We start from the raw sequence: 17,063 nt of genomic DNA on the forward strand, positions 1-17,063 counted from the left end.
GCATATAGAAGACTCTCAAATCCCTCCCCATCAGCCTAACGAACTTCATCCACTCCCATGTCCATAATGACAACAGGGTCTGGGACATTTCCACCTGGGTCAATGAGTGCTCAGTAATTCAACAACAAAGACCATCACATCCATCCATAGAGCTGGCCCTCTTCCTGGCCCCCATTAAGGGCATCCTCTCAAGTCAACTGACCCCTCACATTGCCCTGAATTTGCGCATTCTACACCCTGGAGGTCATATCTGTCCTTCACTGCGTTGGCCCTGGTTAAAGCTCTCACTACTCCCTGGCCGGACCACCATGATCCTTCAGCCTTCAGTTGGTCCCTTCTGCAAGTCACAGGTACTTCCACTATTTCCCCTTCTTAAATGTCTTCAACAACTTCTTGGTTTCTACTGAGGAAAATCCAGAGCTGCTAACATAATACTGAAATCTTTAAAGGATCCTCTGTAATCCCCCTTTCCTGCATTATTTCCCCTGATTAGTTACCCCAGGTTTCAGATAAACTAGCCTGTAACACACCATCCTCCCAACATGAGCTGGGATTTTCTGCTTCCATGCTTTATCTCATGCTGGTCCCTCTACTTAGAGTATCTTCAACTAATTGTAATCTTACATGTTACAATCTTCCCCATTTGTCAATGTCAAACTTCAGGGTTTCTTCTTTTATGAAGCTGTTTTTGACCCACTCAACTAGAAGTGAGTTCTTTCTCCACTGAATTTCAGACCACTTTATGAGTACTTTTCTATCAAAATCAACATATAACATTTCTCTTATAATTAATCTATACATAGCTCATCTCTTTTTAGAATGGGTGCAGTATCTCACTTATGAATGAGGCACACAGTCCTACACATAATGGGCTTGTCTTAATAAGTGTTTAACAAATGAACAAATCGAGTGAATTAAATTCCTGCCTTTCTACTGTCATTATTTTAAACGAATCAGTATCTAGTAGATTGCTGCATCTGAGAATGAGCTCCTTTTGTATCCAATAAACATAATGCTTCAAGTACTCCTAAACCACACTCCCCTCCTTGCTATACACTATTTGGCTTTGAAGGATAAATTAGCACAAGGGCCTCACTGGATCTGCAATAGAAAATTAACTTCTCCTAAGATGGTTTGGTTCACATTTATTAGAAAGTTTTCGGTTTTACTGGTTTGCTTTGCAGAAAATTTTGTGTTAACTATGATCAGAAATGGTAGAAAGCTGAGCTGCATTGACAGAGCCGTTGAGGATCAGAGAGACGGGGATGATGCAATTAAAAGGTGGACAGACAGGTAGACAGATGCTCAGCTGCATGATCAGGAACAAGACAGTGTAAAAAGGCTTCTTTGATCATTAGCGATACTGCGGTAATGAAGCCCTGGATACCTACTCGGTGTTTCTGCCGGCTCTCATCTCCACCAGGCGTCTTATAGAGAAAATAAGGCAAACACAAACAGATCCACCGCCAGCTAGTCAAAGCCGCTTGGCATTTTTTCCTGTTGATTAAGCCACAAATAAAATCATACATGTTGTGCTTCTGACACAGGCAGAGTATGCAGTTCGTGAATCTTTACAAAATACATCTTTCTGAAATATTTCAGCATCCATTACTCTGCTGAGATCAAGAAACTAATATATATTCAATAGTGTATCCTATGTGATCTGAAACATTCCCAAGGGCCAAGAACACGACACAAACTGTAAGTGCCAAAGTGGATTTAAAAGCCAAGCAAACTACAGGATGGCAAATTTGGAAAATGAAGGTAAACTGTGAGCCAGTAGGCAGGATATGGAGGCTTAAGAAGGACTACCTCTTGATTATTTAGAAGAAAGGAGAGCTGCGCTAATGGGGGCCAGTCAAAATGGCAGCGCTTAATATCATTCCTATTTGGCTCTGGTATGCACGTCCCTTGTGGCTCAGACGGTAAAGCGTCTGTGTACAATGCGGGAGACCTGGGTTCGATCCCTGGGTCAGGGAAGATTCCCTGGGGAAGGAAATAGCAACCCACTCCAGTACTCTTGCCTAGAAAATCCCATGGACAGAGGAGCCTGGTGCAAGCTACTGTTCATGGGGTCGCAAAGAGTCAAATACGACTGAGCAATTTCACTTTCACTTTTCATGCACTGCATGGTCCCTTAGAAGTAATGCTGGCTTCTCATTTCATTTCTGCATAGTTTAAAATGAGAGCAGACTCCCTGATCACACACCAACTGACAGGGATGTAGGTGGTAATTAGGGATTCTTTGGGGAATCATAGTGGCTGTGAGTAATCCACACGGAAGAGACTTGAGCATGACTCTCAGCACTTCAGCGCTGTTACCGACACCCTTCTGTGTTAGGCGTCCCAATTCATCTCCTTGTCTTGGGCTCCTCCTCTGACACACAGAGACAACTGTAACACTTGCTATCTCTCTGGGAGGGATTTTAGGGATGTAAGTAAGGTGCCGGTATATTGCATCCCACTCTTTAGAAGAAGCTATATGACTCACGACAGCATCATTTCTCACAGAATCTGTTGACTTCTGGCTGTAAGGTTAGGTTGAGGAGGGCAAGGAGAAAGGGAAGAAGGCAGAGACAGAGAGAGAGATCCAGTCACTAGGACTATTTTTATGGCTTGGGGCAGAGGTGAATGCCCCAGTAAATCATACTTTCAAAGACAGATGGCCTCTTTAACAACAATCTCTCCTTCTAGAGTCATCACTTTATCTTGTAAAAGACTTTAGCTCCATATGTTCATGAATCACTGATCCTGTGACAACTGTAAGGGCACGGCTCTGAGAGGTCTGATTTCATTATACCAGCACGGGGTGGGGTGGGAGTGGGGCTCTTTGATGAGAAAATGGAGAGAAACAACATCTTCATGTACAGGATGGAAAATCAGCTAAGGCACCTCGATGTTTTCCCCTTTCCTTCTCTCCACTTTACGGTTTCCAAGCCCATTCCCAACACACTTTAATCAGCCACTCAATATCACACAGCTTTTGCTAAATATAAAAGTATGTCACAGAGCACGAGCCAAGAGAAAAGCATGACTCTCTTCTTCAGTCACTGTACTGAGTAGATTTCCACGAGCAGCCCTTTGCACAACCACTTGAAATCTCAATATGATGGCCCAATCTGTGATGTTACCTGAACGCTGTCAGGTCAGACTCTCTCGGAATACTAATGCTAAGAAGATCACCATGACATCTGCCTACTGTAGGCAACAATGACCAACCACAAAGGTAATCTTAAATTAGGTTCTCTTTCAAGATATCAGTAACTCAAATTGCTTTTGTCATAGTTCTTTTCAAAAAAGAATATTTTCAATTTAGAACTGGAGGGAAACATGAAAGAGTAGGCCTGAATGCCCATGAAGTTCACTGCTATTGCAGTGCTAAGTGGGCACAGGCTGGGAAGACAAATGAAATAAGACAAATGCACTCTCGCTTATGCTCAAGTACGGTATTTAATACAGTTGAACACTGCATTTATTTTTATCTTTGACAGGTCCAGAAATGGCCACTTACTTTATCTGCAGCTGGGATAGTCTCAAAAATATGTTTTCTTGCCCTACAGGAGAATAATTTATTTTTTCCAGAGTTCATTAGCAGAAAAAATTGGCGAACACTGAATATGGACTTTTTCCCCCCTTCAACCATCATTAAAGATTAAACATCAGTAACTTTTTAGAAACAAGAGCTAAAAATGAGTGAGACGGCAGCCTAGACACCAATATGCATCATCGTGCAAAAGCCGTTTAACAGGTATTTCCTCTCAGTTAAGAGATATTTATACAGCATATAGAATCTCAAAGTTGGACTGCTTTATTATTTTGAAATTCATTCTTCCATTCCTGCAGAGTTTTGCAGTCTGACCTATTTGTCTTAAGGTTGGACGGCATTATACATTCTTAAGAAGCAGGAGCAAGTTGGAGATGGCCTTGAAAATCACCATCAACATTGTAATCAGTCTCTTTGATAGAGGTGATATAGAGCACTGACACTTTAGCAGCCATTTTCCCTTAAAATGGTATTCTCATTCATTTGAAGACAGAAGCAGAGGCCCCTATCCTGAATTTGCAATGTTTAAAAATGGGAGAAACATACTGTTGGATTCAATGTTCAAACATTAGCTAAGAGCACTCAAGGAATCTAAATCAGAAAAAAAGGAAAGCAAACTTAGTTTGTAGTAATCTTTCCATAAAGACATTCAATATTCCTTTCTGATTGAAAAGTGTGATTTCAGATTAGCTAGTCTAAATGCATTATAAAAAGCAAATGCAACAGACTTTTCAGCTGATCCAGCCTAAATGAGGCTACAAATAGGGAAGTAAAATAGTAAAATAATGAAAAATAACCCATACTTGCCTAAATAGACCCATAAAACGCACAGTACTATTAGCTGCTCAATGATAATCGTGAATAACATTACTAGGGACAAGTTAGTGCAAGATAAGAATTTTCAGGGGGCTCCTTCAGCTAAATTATGGCAATAATTCCTACCCTCTTCATCATGAATAGTTTTACAAACAGAAGAAACTCTTTTTCTGGTTTTAGACTTTTAATACTCACATCCTCACTTTAAAAACAGACCTTGTCATCTGTCTATTCCAACAGGAGGGAAGGTCTACGATGCTGCTTTGAGAAGGATCACATTAAGGGATCAAGGAATCTAAAAAAAAGATTTCATGTTAATATCAGGCATCTTTCCTTTTTTTCTTACTAATATGAGGTGGATCTTATTTCTTAATCACATATATGTATATCACACAAAGGAAGTACTAACCAAGTTCTGTCCTGAAGAAGAACTCGAAACAAAATTTCGGGAGGAATATTCCTGAACTTGTAAAGGGGATGCTCATATTTTTTATTTGCAATGTATCTTAGCCTAGATCTATTATGATTGTATTAAAACTAAAACTAGAAGGAAACAAGAAAATGAGAATATGTGGTTTCTCCATGATTACCAGCAATTGTGGCCACCCTAAAGAGGTAAATACTGTTTAGTGTGCACGTATGCTCTGGTCATAATCACGTTTATCCTCCTCAAGCTCAATTTAAGATGGCACTCTACACTAGGAAAGTTTTGAGAAGGGAGCTTCTCTGACCATCTACGAAGCACTCGCCTATCCCTGAACAAAGCATTTTGCCCCCTAATTTTTCTCCAAATACAACTTTACTACTTCCTTTATTGCTCATAGTTTCTTTTGCACTTCAGGGGATTTATACTGAATGATGACAGAAGAATCCCTAGTCTGAAGCAAAATTCTGTATTGATATTTAGGATGATTCGGGCATCAGCACATCAGAGTGAAAGCGTGGATGAAAGATTCTAGTTATTATTCCTAAAGCTGACTCACCCTCACAGAAGAGCCCACAGCTACAGAAAAAGGTTTTATTTTTGAAAAGAGAGATAGGACAGTGTGAGCTGACCGTGGCTAATGGAAAAGCCCAGCTCTGGTTTCTGTGTAGCTTGGGTGACGCAGCCTTGGGCGGAAGGGCAGCATGACAGGAATGAGACACGGGTGTTGGGCAGTTTGGTCTGGTCTAGAAAGCATTCATGGTTTCTAGGTGAACCAAGAAGATGTTCAATTCAGTCCTCTTACGTGACCCCGTGGATTGTGGCCTACCAGGCTCCTCCATCCATGGGATTCTCCAGGCAAGAACACTGGAGTGGGTTGCCATTTCCTTCTCCAGGGGATCTTCCCAAGGGATCGAACCTGGGTCTCCCACGTTGGAGGCAGACGCTTTAACCTCTGAGCCACCAGGGAAGCCTCTTACCAGTCTTACCTGAAGTCAAAACAAAGGAAGGAGGTCCCAGAGGGAGGGGATATATGTACACATGTGGCTGATTCACTTAGTTGTATAGCAGCAACTAGCACAACATTGTAAAGCAATTATACGCCAATAAAAAAATAAAGATAAAAAATAAACACATGAAGCCCTAGTCTACTAGGGTCTTTGGAGAGTGCGTCACATAAAAATATCCATGATCCTTTACAAGATGCAACATCATTTAAAACTCATATGAAGACCTTAGAATATGACCCCAAGCTGCTTTTTGTAATTGGTAATAGGAAACAGTGCCTGAGAGCTGCAGTTCTAGACTTTAGACAACCTGGGTCTCAAGTTCCAGGTTTGGGTTCCAATCCTGGCTTTATTCTTTATTAGGTGTACAACCTTGACTCAGTTGCTTCATTTCTCTGATGCTTGTTTTCCTCATAAAAAAAAAAATTAAGAAGAGATATAATGGTACTACCCCATAACATCATGAGGATAAAACACATTCAAAATGTTTATCATGTAACATGATAAACTTTGGGGTGACAGAAATGTTCTGAAGCTTGAATGCATGAACATTTATTAAAACTTACAGAACTGGACACAAAAAAGGAAAAAAATGGAAATCTTATCGTATGATAATTTAAAATGAAAATTTAAACATATAATATGTGTGTGTGTCTGTATGTATGTATATACACACACATACACAACCTTGGGTAAAGCATTCAATAAACACAAATAAACAGCACAGAACTGATCACAGTTCCTGGCATACACTTGGCACTTAAAAGTGCCCATTACCAATGGGGCCTTTGCTGCTGAGGGTGTTGCTGTGATTGTTATTAGCAAGTCAGAAGAATATGAATAACAAGGGGGAGAAAAATAAAGGAGGCAACTGGTAGACCCAGGTAAGGCTCACCGATGAAAGGGGATGGAATGGAAAGGGAAACGGAGCTGAACCAACTGCCACTGGGCTCCAGCTGGAAGCCGGGCTGTGTGTGAGTGGGAGAGTGCAGTTGTCTCTGTGCTGCTCCCAGGTTAGGAAGAAGACACATTACCAGTCGCAATTACAAGATGCCAGAAGAAAAGGGAAAAAAAGGGAAGAAAAAGAGCAGCTATTTCTGCTGCTAGACATGAAAACAAACCAGCTGAGAAAAGTGCTTTGATGAGCGGAGTATATGCTGCTGGGTGTGTGGGCTGGGTTCTCCCTCATCCTCCAAAAGGGAGGGGACGAATCATCCTGCAGGTTCAGACTCAGATGGGTGCGGTACAGAAAAGCCAGCCAAGTATACACTCTGTTCTTAATAACATTAAATTCTGCTCTTTTTGGTGTAAAGGTTCAGCATACAAAGTTGGAAAGAGGAACCTTTTTTTTTTAAGGAGGCAAAGGATATGGGAAAAAATTTCAACACCAGATTCCAGTATACATGTAATCACTGAGATTTTCTAATGCCTGCATTTAAAAAAAAAAAAAAAATGATGTTTCTTGCTCAAGAGCCAGTAAGCCATTGGCTGCCACAGACCATATAATGTGTTGACGCTCCCCGAAGGGCAAGCAGACGACAGGAAAGCACTTATCTGGTTGTAAAAATATGTTCCCTCTCAATATGCAAGTCTATTTTTCTTCCTGCAATAAACTACATTTGTTTGATGCTGTATCTGATAGTTTTATAGTATTTGTTCACATACTCACTAATTTGCAAGACTGGGTAATTTGCAATGGGTCTCATAGGTCATTAGTACAAATTAACAGCATTCTGTAAAAGATAAAGAAAGAAAAGCAGATACTTTGTCATACTACATGGTTAAGCATCATATTTCAATTTAGAGATCTGATGCCTTGTAGTCATTCTTCCATAGTAGAAAAAAATGCATTTCACCACCACCATGTCCTGGAAGGGAGCAGGGAAGCATTAATGAAAGAGATTGTAACCCACCTCTTTACTCTCCAGGTTGTGATATATTTTGAAAATATACAACTGTATTAACATCCCTTCCTGGCATTGGTCCACCCTAAACAGTTTATTTATATTTGAACCTGAAAAGAAGGCACAAAGGCCTTCTTTCCACACAATCCCCTAGGCCTTCTTTTTGGCATGGAACACACACACATTTCTGCAAAATTACTCAATGTATACAGCTGCCTTCTACAGTCTTCATTAAGAATTCAAGAGACGAAAACTGTTGGCTTCCATAGGAAGGTGACCAAATCTACAGGGATATTAAGTACAAATAGTCTGGTTAGAATAATAAAATGCTGCATGTGCTTTATAATGTTAGACATGTGCAACATGGATTCCTTTGTGATCTGAGTCTCAGATTTTTAAAAACGGATCCTTACTTGCCTTGAGATAAACTTAAGTAAATAATGTTTGCCATCAACTCTAAATGAAGAATGACAGTTAAATTTTATAATCATCTTCACAGCTTCAGGACTTACTTTATATTTTCTCAGGCTCATGACCCAAAGGTTGCCATAGCAACTAGGAAATCCTACCTTATCAAGCGCTTACATTTACATTCCTTGCAGCAGCTTCCCTTTATGAATTAAATCCATCATGGTTTTCTATTCTCAAAATAAAAAGTTCTTAGGATTATCTTGCAGAAACAAGGATCAAATGCTTTGATAGAAATACACTATGCAAAAGTTAATTCAATGGTGGTTTTCTTTAGGAAGAGATACAACTATGGCATAATAAACAGCTTATGCCCAAACTTCCTAGCTTCAAAGGAAACTTAAATAGAGACATTGTGCTAAAAATGACACATCCACTGCCTATGCATTTCATCTTGGAATTATCAAAGAAATAATCTTATTGGATAGCATACTTCAAACAGGTATACAGACATACAAAGAATTAAAAACTGCCTACAATAAAGCCCTATTACACACACACATAAATATTGATAAAATGGGTAACAAACAAATATATTTCAATTCACAACTCACATAAGGAAAACAAAACAAATGACAAGCTTCACTTTATTAAGTCCTCACGTATATAGAGCCAATTTTTGTCCTTGTTTTTGGACTAGTTAAGTTACCTGGTAATATGCAATTACTGCCTTGTGTCCAAAGTTTTGCACAATAATTATGCAGACAGGGGGAAAACCTATCAACCTGCCATCTCTGATGATAGATGGAGAGTGAAGGAATGACTACTCTTGATCATGGGTACAGCAGTCCAAGATGGCGAAGATCGTCTCACCAGGGAAGAAACAGAACCTTAGGGGGCAGGCGCAGAAGCTCAGACAGTGAAATGAAGACTCACTCAACCAAGTGTGAAACCAACTTCTGAGGGTTACGCTAGAATCCAAGTCACTTGGAGCCCTCAAGTCACTGTGTGACAGGTGCTTAATGGAGATGATGTCAAAGACAGAAAAAAATTAGATTCTCGCCTCACCTGCCATCCAACTCCCAGAAGGCCGCAAGATTTATCTAGTCTCCCATTCATGGGCTTCTTCCAGCTCAGACAAGTCGCTGATTGTGTACACAGAGCTCAACCCAGTTTGCATTATCCAAAAGAACTTTCTTCTCTTTCTGGTTTCAACATGCGTCCACCCAATCCTGTCTTTGAAATGCCCCTCCCTTTCTGTGTTGGCAGTCCTCTGCTTCCTCTAGTCAGTTTTTGCTTTTTTGTCCTTTTGGTCTCTGCTTCTTATCCACACTTTGATTCACAAGCTTTTCTCTCCCCTCTAGCTTGGAGAGTCACAGCACAATGAGATAAAGGATAAATAGAGCATTGGCTGGCCACAGTGAAAGAGGGATTCTTTAAAGTTCTATTAAAACCTAGTTCCTTCCACCATCACTATCTCCCTCACTGCTGTATTTTTGGAGCCAACAGGTAACTGGCATCTTGATTTCAAATTTGGGGGGATGGGCTAAAGCATTCAAAGGGGTGAAGCGCCAAGAGTGCACTCAATGTTTTATCTGTGACTCGTGTTAAAGAGAGAAACACTATTCATTATTCATTTTAGGATGTTTAGTTCTGAAACAATTCTGTTTCAAATGAAACTGAAGAATATGCAATGCAAACTTTCAGGTGGTGTAATATCCTATTTCTAGTATATTCAGTTTCAACACATTTTTCTAAGCATCAAATCACTTTAAATAATAAGTATTATGTAACTTCAAAATTTTATTTAAGGTATATTTGTGGGAGAAATACACAGATATGCACACACAGCACACACACAGACACACACACGTCACCTACTAAGACTACTAGTCATCCATTCACTTTAGCAATGCACCGTTTAAAAGATTCCCACATATAGACCATCAATATAGACCAAAATCTGAGGAAACGTTTATTTGTGTACGGAATACAGCTCAAGAGAAAATGCCTGTAACTTTTTTTTTTTTACAATTCCGAGTCACTGATACTTAGAACTGTCTTACATAAATTGGTGAGCAAGATGAACTGTCACAGAATTAGCGCCCCCTAACCAATTTCGAAGTAAACCAGAACTTTAATACAAGGGAAAGTTCTGGGAAGCTCTTTGATGAACATGATTCCACTCTACAGTAATGAAATTCACAGTCACATCAATAGCCAATATATAGACAGGCAAGAGTTTTAATTTGGCTAATGCACTTTTTATTCATTATTGGGCTTCAGTAAAAACCTGATTTCCAACTTATGGATGCATCATTTAATTACTCATGCTTCACTTTTCAAAATGAGAAAGATTTAACTTGCCCATGAATAATCGATCGGGTGAGCAAGCAAGGGGTGCAGAGTCAGAATGTCAGAGTTAGCATCATGCCGTTGCAGTAAAACAAAGAAAGTATTTCAGACCTGTCACTTGCTTGTTACAAGATATATATAACATATATTTTAAATGTTTTCATATCTGTTGATCTGGATTTCCATACTTAAGGGCAGATTTAATTTCCCACATTGTAGAGATATTTGTTATGGATTCTCCCCCAACCCATTGAAAGTATTTGTTGGTCTTGCTTTCTTGATAAAAACTTCAAGCAGATGTAAGCATGTATGATCACGAGAGCCTAAATAATTTTTTGACGACATAGTTTTCCTTTTCAAGAAGCAACTTGGAAAGGTAAAATGCCCTTGGTGGCCATATTCTGCAAATGTGAAATTCAGAAATATGTTCTGAAAAAAGCCTTACCTTCCATCAGTAGGAAGAGGACCAAAGAGCACTTACTGTTTCCAATGAGATGAGAAGGCAAAAAATATAAACACCAAAAAACAAGGTCAGAAGGAGATTTTAAAATGGATTTTCAACTACTTAAGCCAGAAAAACAATATATGCTGTGGCCCAATTACTAGTGTCATCTAATGCCAAGGCTGATATTGAACCTTACGTTCACCTTCACGTCTTTCAGACCAACCAGGTCCTAAGTGGGCTTCCCAGGTGGTTCGGTGGTAAAGAATCTGCCTGCCAATGCAGGAGACATGGGTCTGATCCCCGGGCCGGGAGATCCCCTGGAGAAAGAAATGGGAACCCACTGCAACATTCTTGCCTGGAAAATCCCATGGACAGAGGAACCTAGCAGGCTATAGTCCATGGGGTCACAAACAGTCAGACATGACTGAGCGATGAAACGACAGGTCCTAAGGACCTAGGTTCTTCTCGCCCTAGTGCTGCACACCACTGTTCAAGGCTTTATAGGGTGAGGCTTTAATTAATGAGGTTAAAACATTCAAGAAAAATCACTGGACTTTATAGATTTAAAAATTTAAATGCATATTGTCCTTAAAATTGTATTACTATTATTGGCTTTATTTTATGCCTGGAAAGGCCATCTGCGTACCCAGTTTATGCTGCCATGACCCCCACAAAGCTGAACTACTCTTTTATCTTCTCGTCCACGAGAGTCAACATGACACACTTGTATCCTAGCGTCTCAGGGCTACCCCTGGCCATTTATTCTGAAAAAAGCCACAGCTACAATGCCCACCTCAAGGCATGATTTCAAGTGACTTTGGGCTGCTTCCAAATATATTAATTTTCCCCAAAGGATAAAGATCTGCTACTGCTGAGACTATTCGAATAATCTAAAATAAAAAGCATAAAGGGAAGTAAAAAAAAAGGTTTTGCTCAATGACAGCCTCAATGAAATATCACTATGTGACTTTCTAAAATGACAACTGTAAAAAACACAAAGTATATTATGTATTTTTTTTAACCTACAACAAGATTTTTGTCCTTAACTGGAGAAAGTTTTAAACATCACAACAGAAAACTTCCACACTCTGGAGCAAAACATTCTACCATCAGCTAAATAAATAAATCCAACTCTGTTTTCTAGAAGTAATTTTGGGGCAACCCATGGTTGAAGTTCAGACTTAAGAAGAGTAAGTCATAGACAGCAGTAAATGTATTTAGATATATAGAACCTGTAACCATTATTTATTCTAAATCTGAGTTTTCAATCACTAAATATATTAGAAAGCGTTTAAAAGTCCAGGAGAGAGAACTTCCACTTAGTACAAAGCTGACCTTTGAGGTCTCTTTGGAAAATATTAGAATCTTAAGAGTGAATTCTTTAACAAAGCAACATATTTAAAAAAAAAAAAGCAACATATTCCATTTTTCGTACTTGGGTTTTCTTGTAGCAAGGTATAGGTATCAATGACACAAAAGACTTTTTTCTAGTTTTTATCACTAACTTTTGTAAATTATAACTGTTACACATAGCCTAAATGCTAATATATCAATTTTTACTTTTTGAATGAAATTTGTTCATTCATTCTTCTATTTAGTCAATCAACAAATATTTATTGAGGCACTGTGCTGAATATATTTATGGATGGTGATTTACCTCTTTTCACTTTAAATTATCTATATAGACAATGAGCACTGAATTATGCTACATTTTACACAAAAGGTAGGGATTTGCTTCCACAACCTGGCAGGAAACCTTTAAGCAGGGCATAAACGGTATTCACAGTTTTGAATTAAATCAGAAATGCTCTGCTGAAACCAATAATTTGGGGTTTCATTTTTCTTTTTATCTTCTTTATTCTTATTCCAGCTATGAATCATATCACTACCCATTCATTCTTCTAAGACATGGGAACATTTAAGTGAAGGTTCTGTTTATTCTTTCCCCAAACCAGTGACTAAATTTAAATAAAATGTTCTTGAGGTTGAAGGAACATGCCATTTCTTTTCAAGTTGTCAACCCTCTAAAAAAAAGTTTCAAAAAGGAAAGCCAAAAGGAGTGTCAATGTATAATTTTAAACACACAGATTAGCTTTAACTCATGGGCTTTTCAGTGTATAACCCAAGAATTCTGCCAAAGTAAAGAAAAGAAAAGAGTAGTTGAGTGGGGCAGGGGGTGGAGGGGTTGGTTTAAGCATGAAATCTCAGAGGTCTCAAAATAGTTCATTTTCTGAGCTAGGCAGCTATGCCAATTCAATCAACCAGAGAAGTTTAATAATGGATTTCAATCAGTCTTTTTTTTTTCTTTTTGTCAATTAAGAAACAGGAACTCAGTTCTTCTAAGTTATGAAGAATTGAAATGGCAAGTCCAGGAACACTAAGCTTCTCTTGAAGTTGAGCAGTGAGCATAGCAGCTAATATAATACAGCCTTGGCAACAGGGACTACTGCCCATGCTTGCTGTGGCTGTACCCTCTGGCTGTGTGACGCGAGGCAAACCACTCTGTCTCTCTGAACTTCCAAATCTTCATCTGTAAATGGGGATAAAAACAGTTTCTATCTCAAACAATTGTTGCTGCAAGGATTACTGAGCACTGTCTCTGTGTGTGGCATGGTGCTAGATTCTGGTGATGCTCTGTAGAATAATCCCTTGCCTCAAGTTTCTAATTGTAGTTACGGAGGGGAAGTAGACATTAATACAGTGCTTTTTTTGTGGGTTCTGGTTATTGTTCTGTATTTGGGGTGAGAGTGTTAATGCAGGATGGGATGCTTAACACTAAAAAAATCAAACTTTGACAAATTCAAATATTCGAGACACCTTAAGTTTCTCTATAGCTATCTTACCTGTTTTAAAAATACCTGTTTTAAATCCTTTAAGGGGAAAACTAAGGTTGAGGAGAATCATATATGAACAATGGGGAAAAGCAAAAGAGGAAACTTACTCGAAAATAAAAAACCAAGATTTATGCCTCAGGAATGCCATGCTATTAATAGCAGAAAATGCCACAGAGAAAGGAGAATTCTTGATTCATCTGGAATCGTCATGAAGTGTTCCATAAAATCAGTTTCTTTCTTATTTAAACTATATTGAGGACAATGTTCTACAAGTTTATATAATACCTATCATTTTAAATGAGCAAAATAAAAAGAATTTCACTCTCACAGCTGGTTTAGGTCACATAGGCATCTGGCCCAGCATTATCAGTGAACTTCTCCTTCTACTTGAGGCTACTAGAATCTAGCAACATCCCCCTATCCTGTACCTCTCAAATCTCCCATCTTCTGACTCCAATGTATGGACACTGGAGGGAAAAAAAATAACAAGATAGATAAGATTTTGTACAAGTTCTATAGGATTGTAAAATTCAGAAATAATTTGGTGTTGGTGAAACCCTGGGGTGCTTTCTTTGAGTGATTTGCATACATTTTAATACAAAAGACTTTGTGACATTTTTTATGGCAGGCAGTTCAAGAGGCTTTTCTGGTTTACTCAGGGCCCAGCCGCTGTGTTCCAGATAGCCGAGGTCATCTGATATCAAGACCTCCAGATAAGCGAGGAGGCACTGCACCGCAGCACTAGAGCCTTAACAGAATAGAAAATTCCTTAACACAACTGTCGACCTAGAAATCTGTTCTTTAAAACGAAGGAAAAACAGAGTAATATTTGTCGGTAACACAAAAGTCTGTGGCACCTTATCTTTTCACTGGGCTTTGAGCAAGCTTACAGAACCATCTGACAGGAAGAGATTCTATTCCATTCAGGCAGTATATGTTGAAAAAACAAACAACTGCCACTTTACATAGTTCATCCGACGCATGATCTGACACCTCTATAAAGCGGGGAGAAAGGTGATCTTATTACATCCTGCTTTTCGTGAACGAAGAGAACCAGCTTCACCTAACTTTCCCTAAGCCCTGCTCCTAGGTATGCAGGATGCCACTTGATTTCTAGGGAAACAGTTCTGTTTAAGAGCATAATAAAGGAAAACAACCACAAATAAGTCATAGACCTTGTAAATATTTAAACAAGGAAGACTTCTGAGGAAAAGAACAAATCATAATTATCCTCGTTATCTTTATAACTAATGCATGCTGGAAGCTTAGTACCTGTGAGCCCCTGGACTAAAGTGTCTCCTTCGGTTCACACAGAGCCTGGTGAGGTTGTCAGTTTCACAGGGGAGTAAATAGGCTCAGGGTGGGCATCAAGCTTGCAGGGCAGGGGGTGGGTCAGACACTTGTCACAGGAGAAAATCCCCCCTCCCCAAAAGCTTCTGCTTTTACAACGAGGAGACTAAAAACATCAGATCCATCATTTTAGACCAATCTACCTGGTGTGTATTTTTTCTTAATTTTTAAAGAAAAGATTAAGTAATCAGATGGGCAGATGAGCAGAGATGGACAACGAAAGATTCTCAGTGTCCAGAAAACGTATATAACATTTTTTTCCCCAAACTCTGAGGGTCTTTAGATTAGTTTCCAACAACTGACATAAGGACAAGATTTTCCTGCTTGAAGATACTTATCCCTCCTTTAGTTCATTCGTCACCCATTTATTGAGTAGATGTGCCATGCAAACTTGAAATGAACATGTCGCCTCCTTCCAAGAAGCTCACAGTCTGGTACGGAAGACGGAAATATAAACACAGAGTTACAGAATGATGTGACAGAGCAGTGACAGTCACACGAGATGCTGCAATAAGTGAGCAAGGCAAGGTGGCAACTGGTTAAATATCAGGGGGGAAAAATGATCTGTTTCTTGCTCCAATGCTACTTTATTTACATTTCAAGAACTTTATTTTTGGATAAGTCCTATTTTAATAATGTCCATATCCTAGACATTAAGCCCATTCACAAGACACCGAAGATAGATTAATATCAGCACTGGAAGAGTGTACTTTCTGCCCATCACCTTTAGCAAGCTCTTCTACACTGAAGCATCTCATGGTTTGATCACTGGAGGGTAGGAGGCTATATGAATACACTGCAGATATGTACTCATTCATTAATAGTAGCTTCAATATAGCTGAAATCACAGAACTGTGACCTTATAATGAATCATACTCAGAAAGCACTTCACAAAACAGCAACTCCTACTTTATGCACTATCTATAGTGGAACAACAAGATGTATCAAAATATTGTGTATTTAAAATGAAACTATCCCCTACATCAAATAAAGAACATCTACTGACCATGGCTTAGAATATACCTAACTTATTTCTTGGTCCTCTCGCACCAAAAATAAAACAAAACTCAAGGTGATTTGTGTCTGCATAAAACCAAAACTGTCTAGTTGAGCTAAGACTTAAAAAGTCAGATGACTATCATTTAAATCCTCTCTTTAAAAATAACATTTCTTGCACAGCAAGAACTGACAACCCCTCGTTTGTGGTAAAGTAGCAAAGGATACTAAGCCAATCTCAACACAGGTTTAAATGCCTTAAAGATCTTGACATATTCCATCCTAAAGCATCAGGAGATGGCTTGGAGTATAATTTCTCTGAACGGTGTGAGCAGAGAATCAGACATTGTCTCTAAAATCTAAGCAAAGTAGGCGAAAGTCTGTTGTCGATCCTTGGAGAAAATATACTAGAAAAGTCAAAACTGATAATACTGGCAACAATTTCTCATGTCAACTCAAGAACTGTTTCTGAACAAAGATCCTGAATAGAAACCTAATTTTACATTAGGCAGTGACCATCTGTATATACTAGACAATAATATTTGCAGACAACAGTATTGATGCTGTCCAAGTTTTCCTGAATAACGATGAACATACCGACGGTATGTACAATATCTTCCCAGATGAAGAAAAACGGATTACAAATCTACCAAAACGTCTCTATACTACCATGCTTCCCAAAGACAAAAAAGTGGAGGGAAATCACACAAGCATTCCAATGTGATACAAGGGGCAGACAAGCTGGTCAGAGGATTGACGTTGCTTTCAAAGTGTTAAAAAAAATACATACGTGCACTGATATTAACCAGAAGGACATAAGATAGCTGCTCGACCAGGATGTACATCATCATCTTCATAAACAGCCTGACCCCAAGAAACGAAAGGGGGGAGTAATCAGACAATGTAAAGTCTATGGTAAACGATGGAATTTTGCAAGACCAAGCAAGCCTGTGGCCCAGAGCCTGCTGTCTGTCACTCAC

The 17,063-nt window shown here is 39.0% G+C and overlaps 1 protein-coding gene across 17 annotated transcripts in view; it reads right to left on the minus strand.

The window, feature by feature from the left end:
• CADM1 (cell adhesion molecule 1) overlaps positions 1 to 17,063 on the minus strand; it is a 353,033-nt gene that overhangs the window by 132,351 nt on the left and 203,619 nt on the right. For 4 of the 17 annotated variants that reach the window (XM_086339342.1, XM_086339343.1, XM_086339348.1 and 1 more), the window contains one exon: positions 16,874 to 16,947. The exons of the other annotated variants lie outside the window; for them this stretch is intronic. In XM_086339342.1, coding sequence (XP_086195468.1) covers positions 16,874 to 16,940 — 67 coding nt within the window. In that variant the 5' untranslated portion in view covers positions 16,941 to 16,947. Of the gene's footprint in view, positions 1 to 16,873; positions 16,948 to 17,063 lie in introns of those variants that run through there. 17 annotated transcript variants of the gene reach the window in all.

This window comes from Bos grunniens, chromosome 15 (genome assembly GCF_055505025.1).
Source record: "Bos grunniens cultivar Pamir isolate PY7600 chromosome 15, Bosgru_T2T1.0, whole genome shotgun sequence".
NCBI classification, from domain to species: Eukaryota; Metazoa; Chordata; class Mammalia; order Artiodactyla; family Bovidae; genus Bos; species Bos grunniens.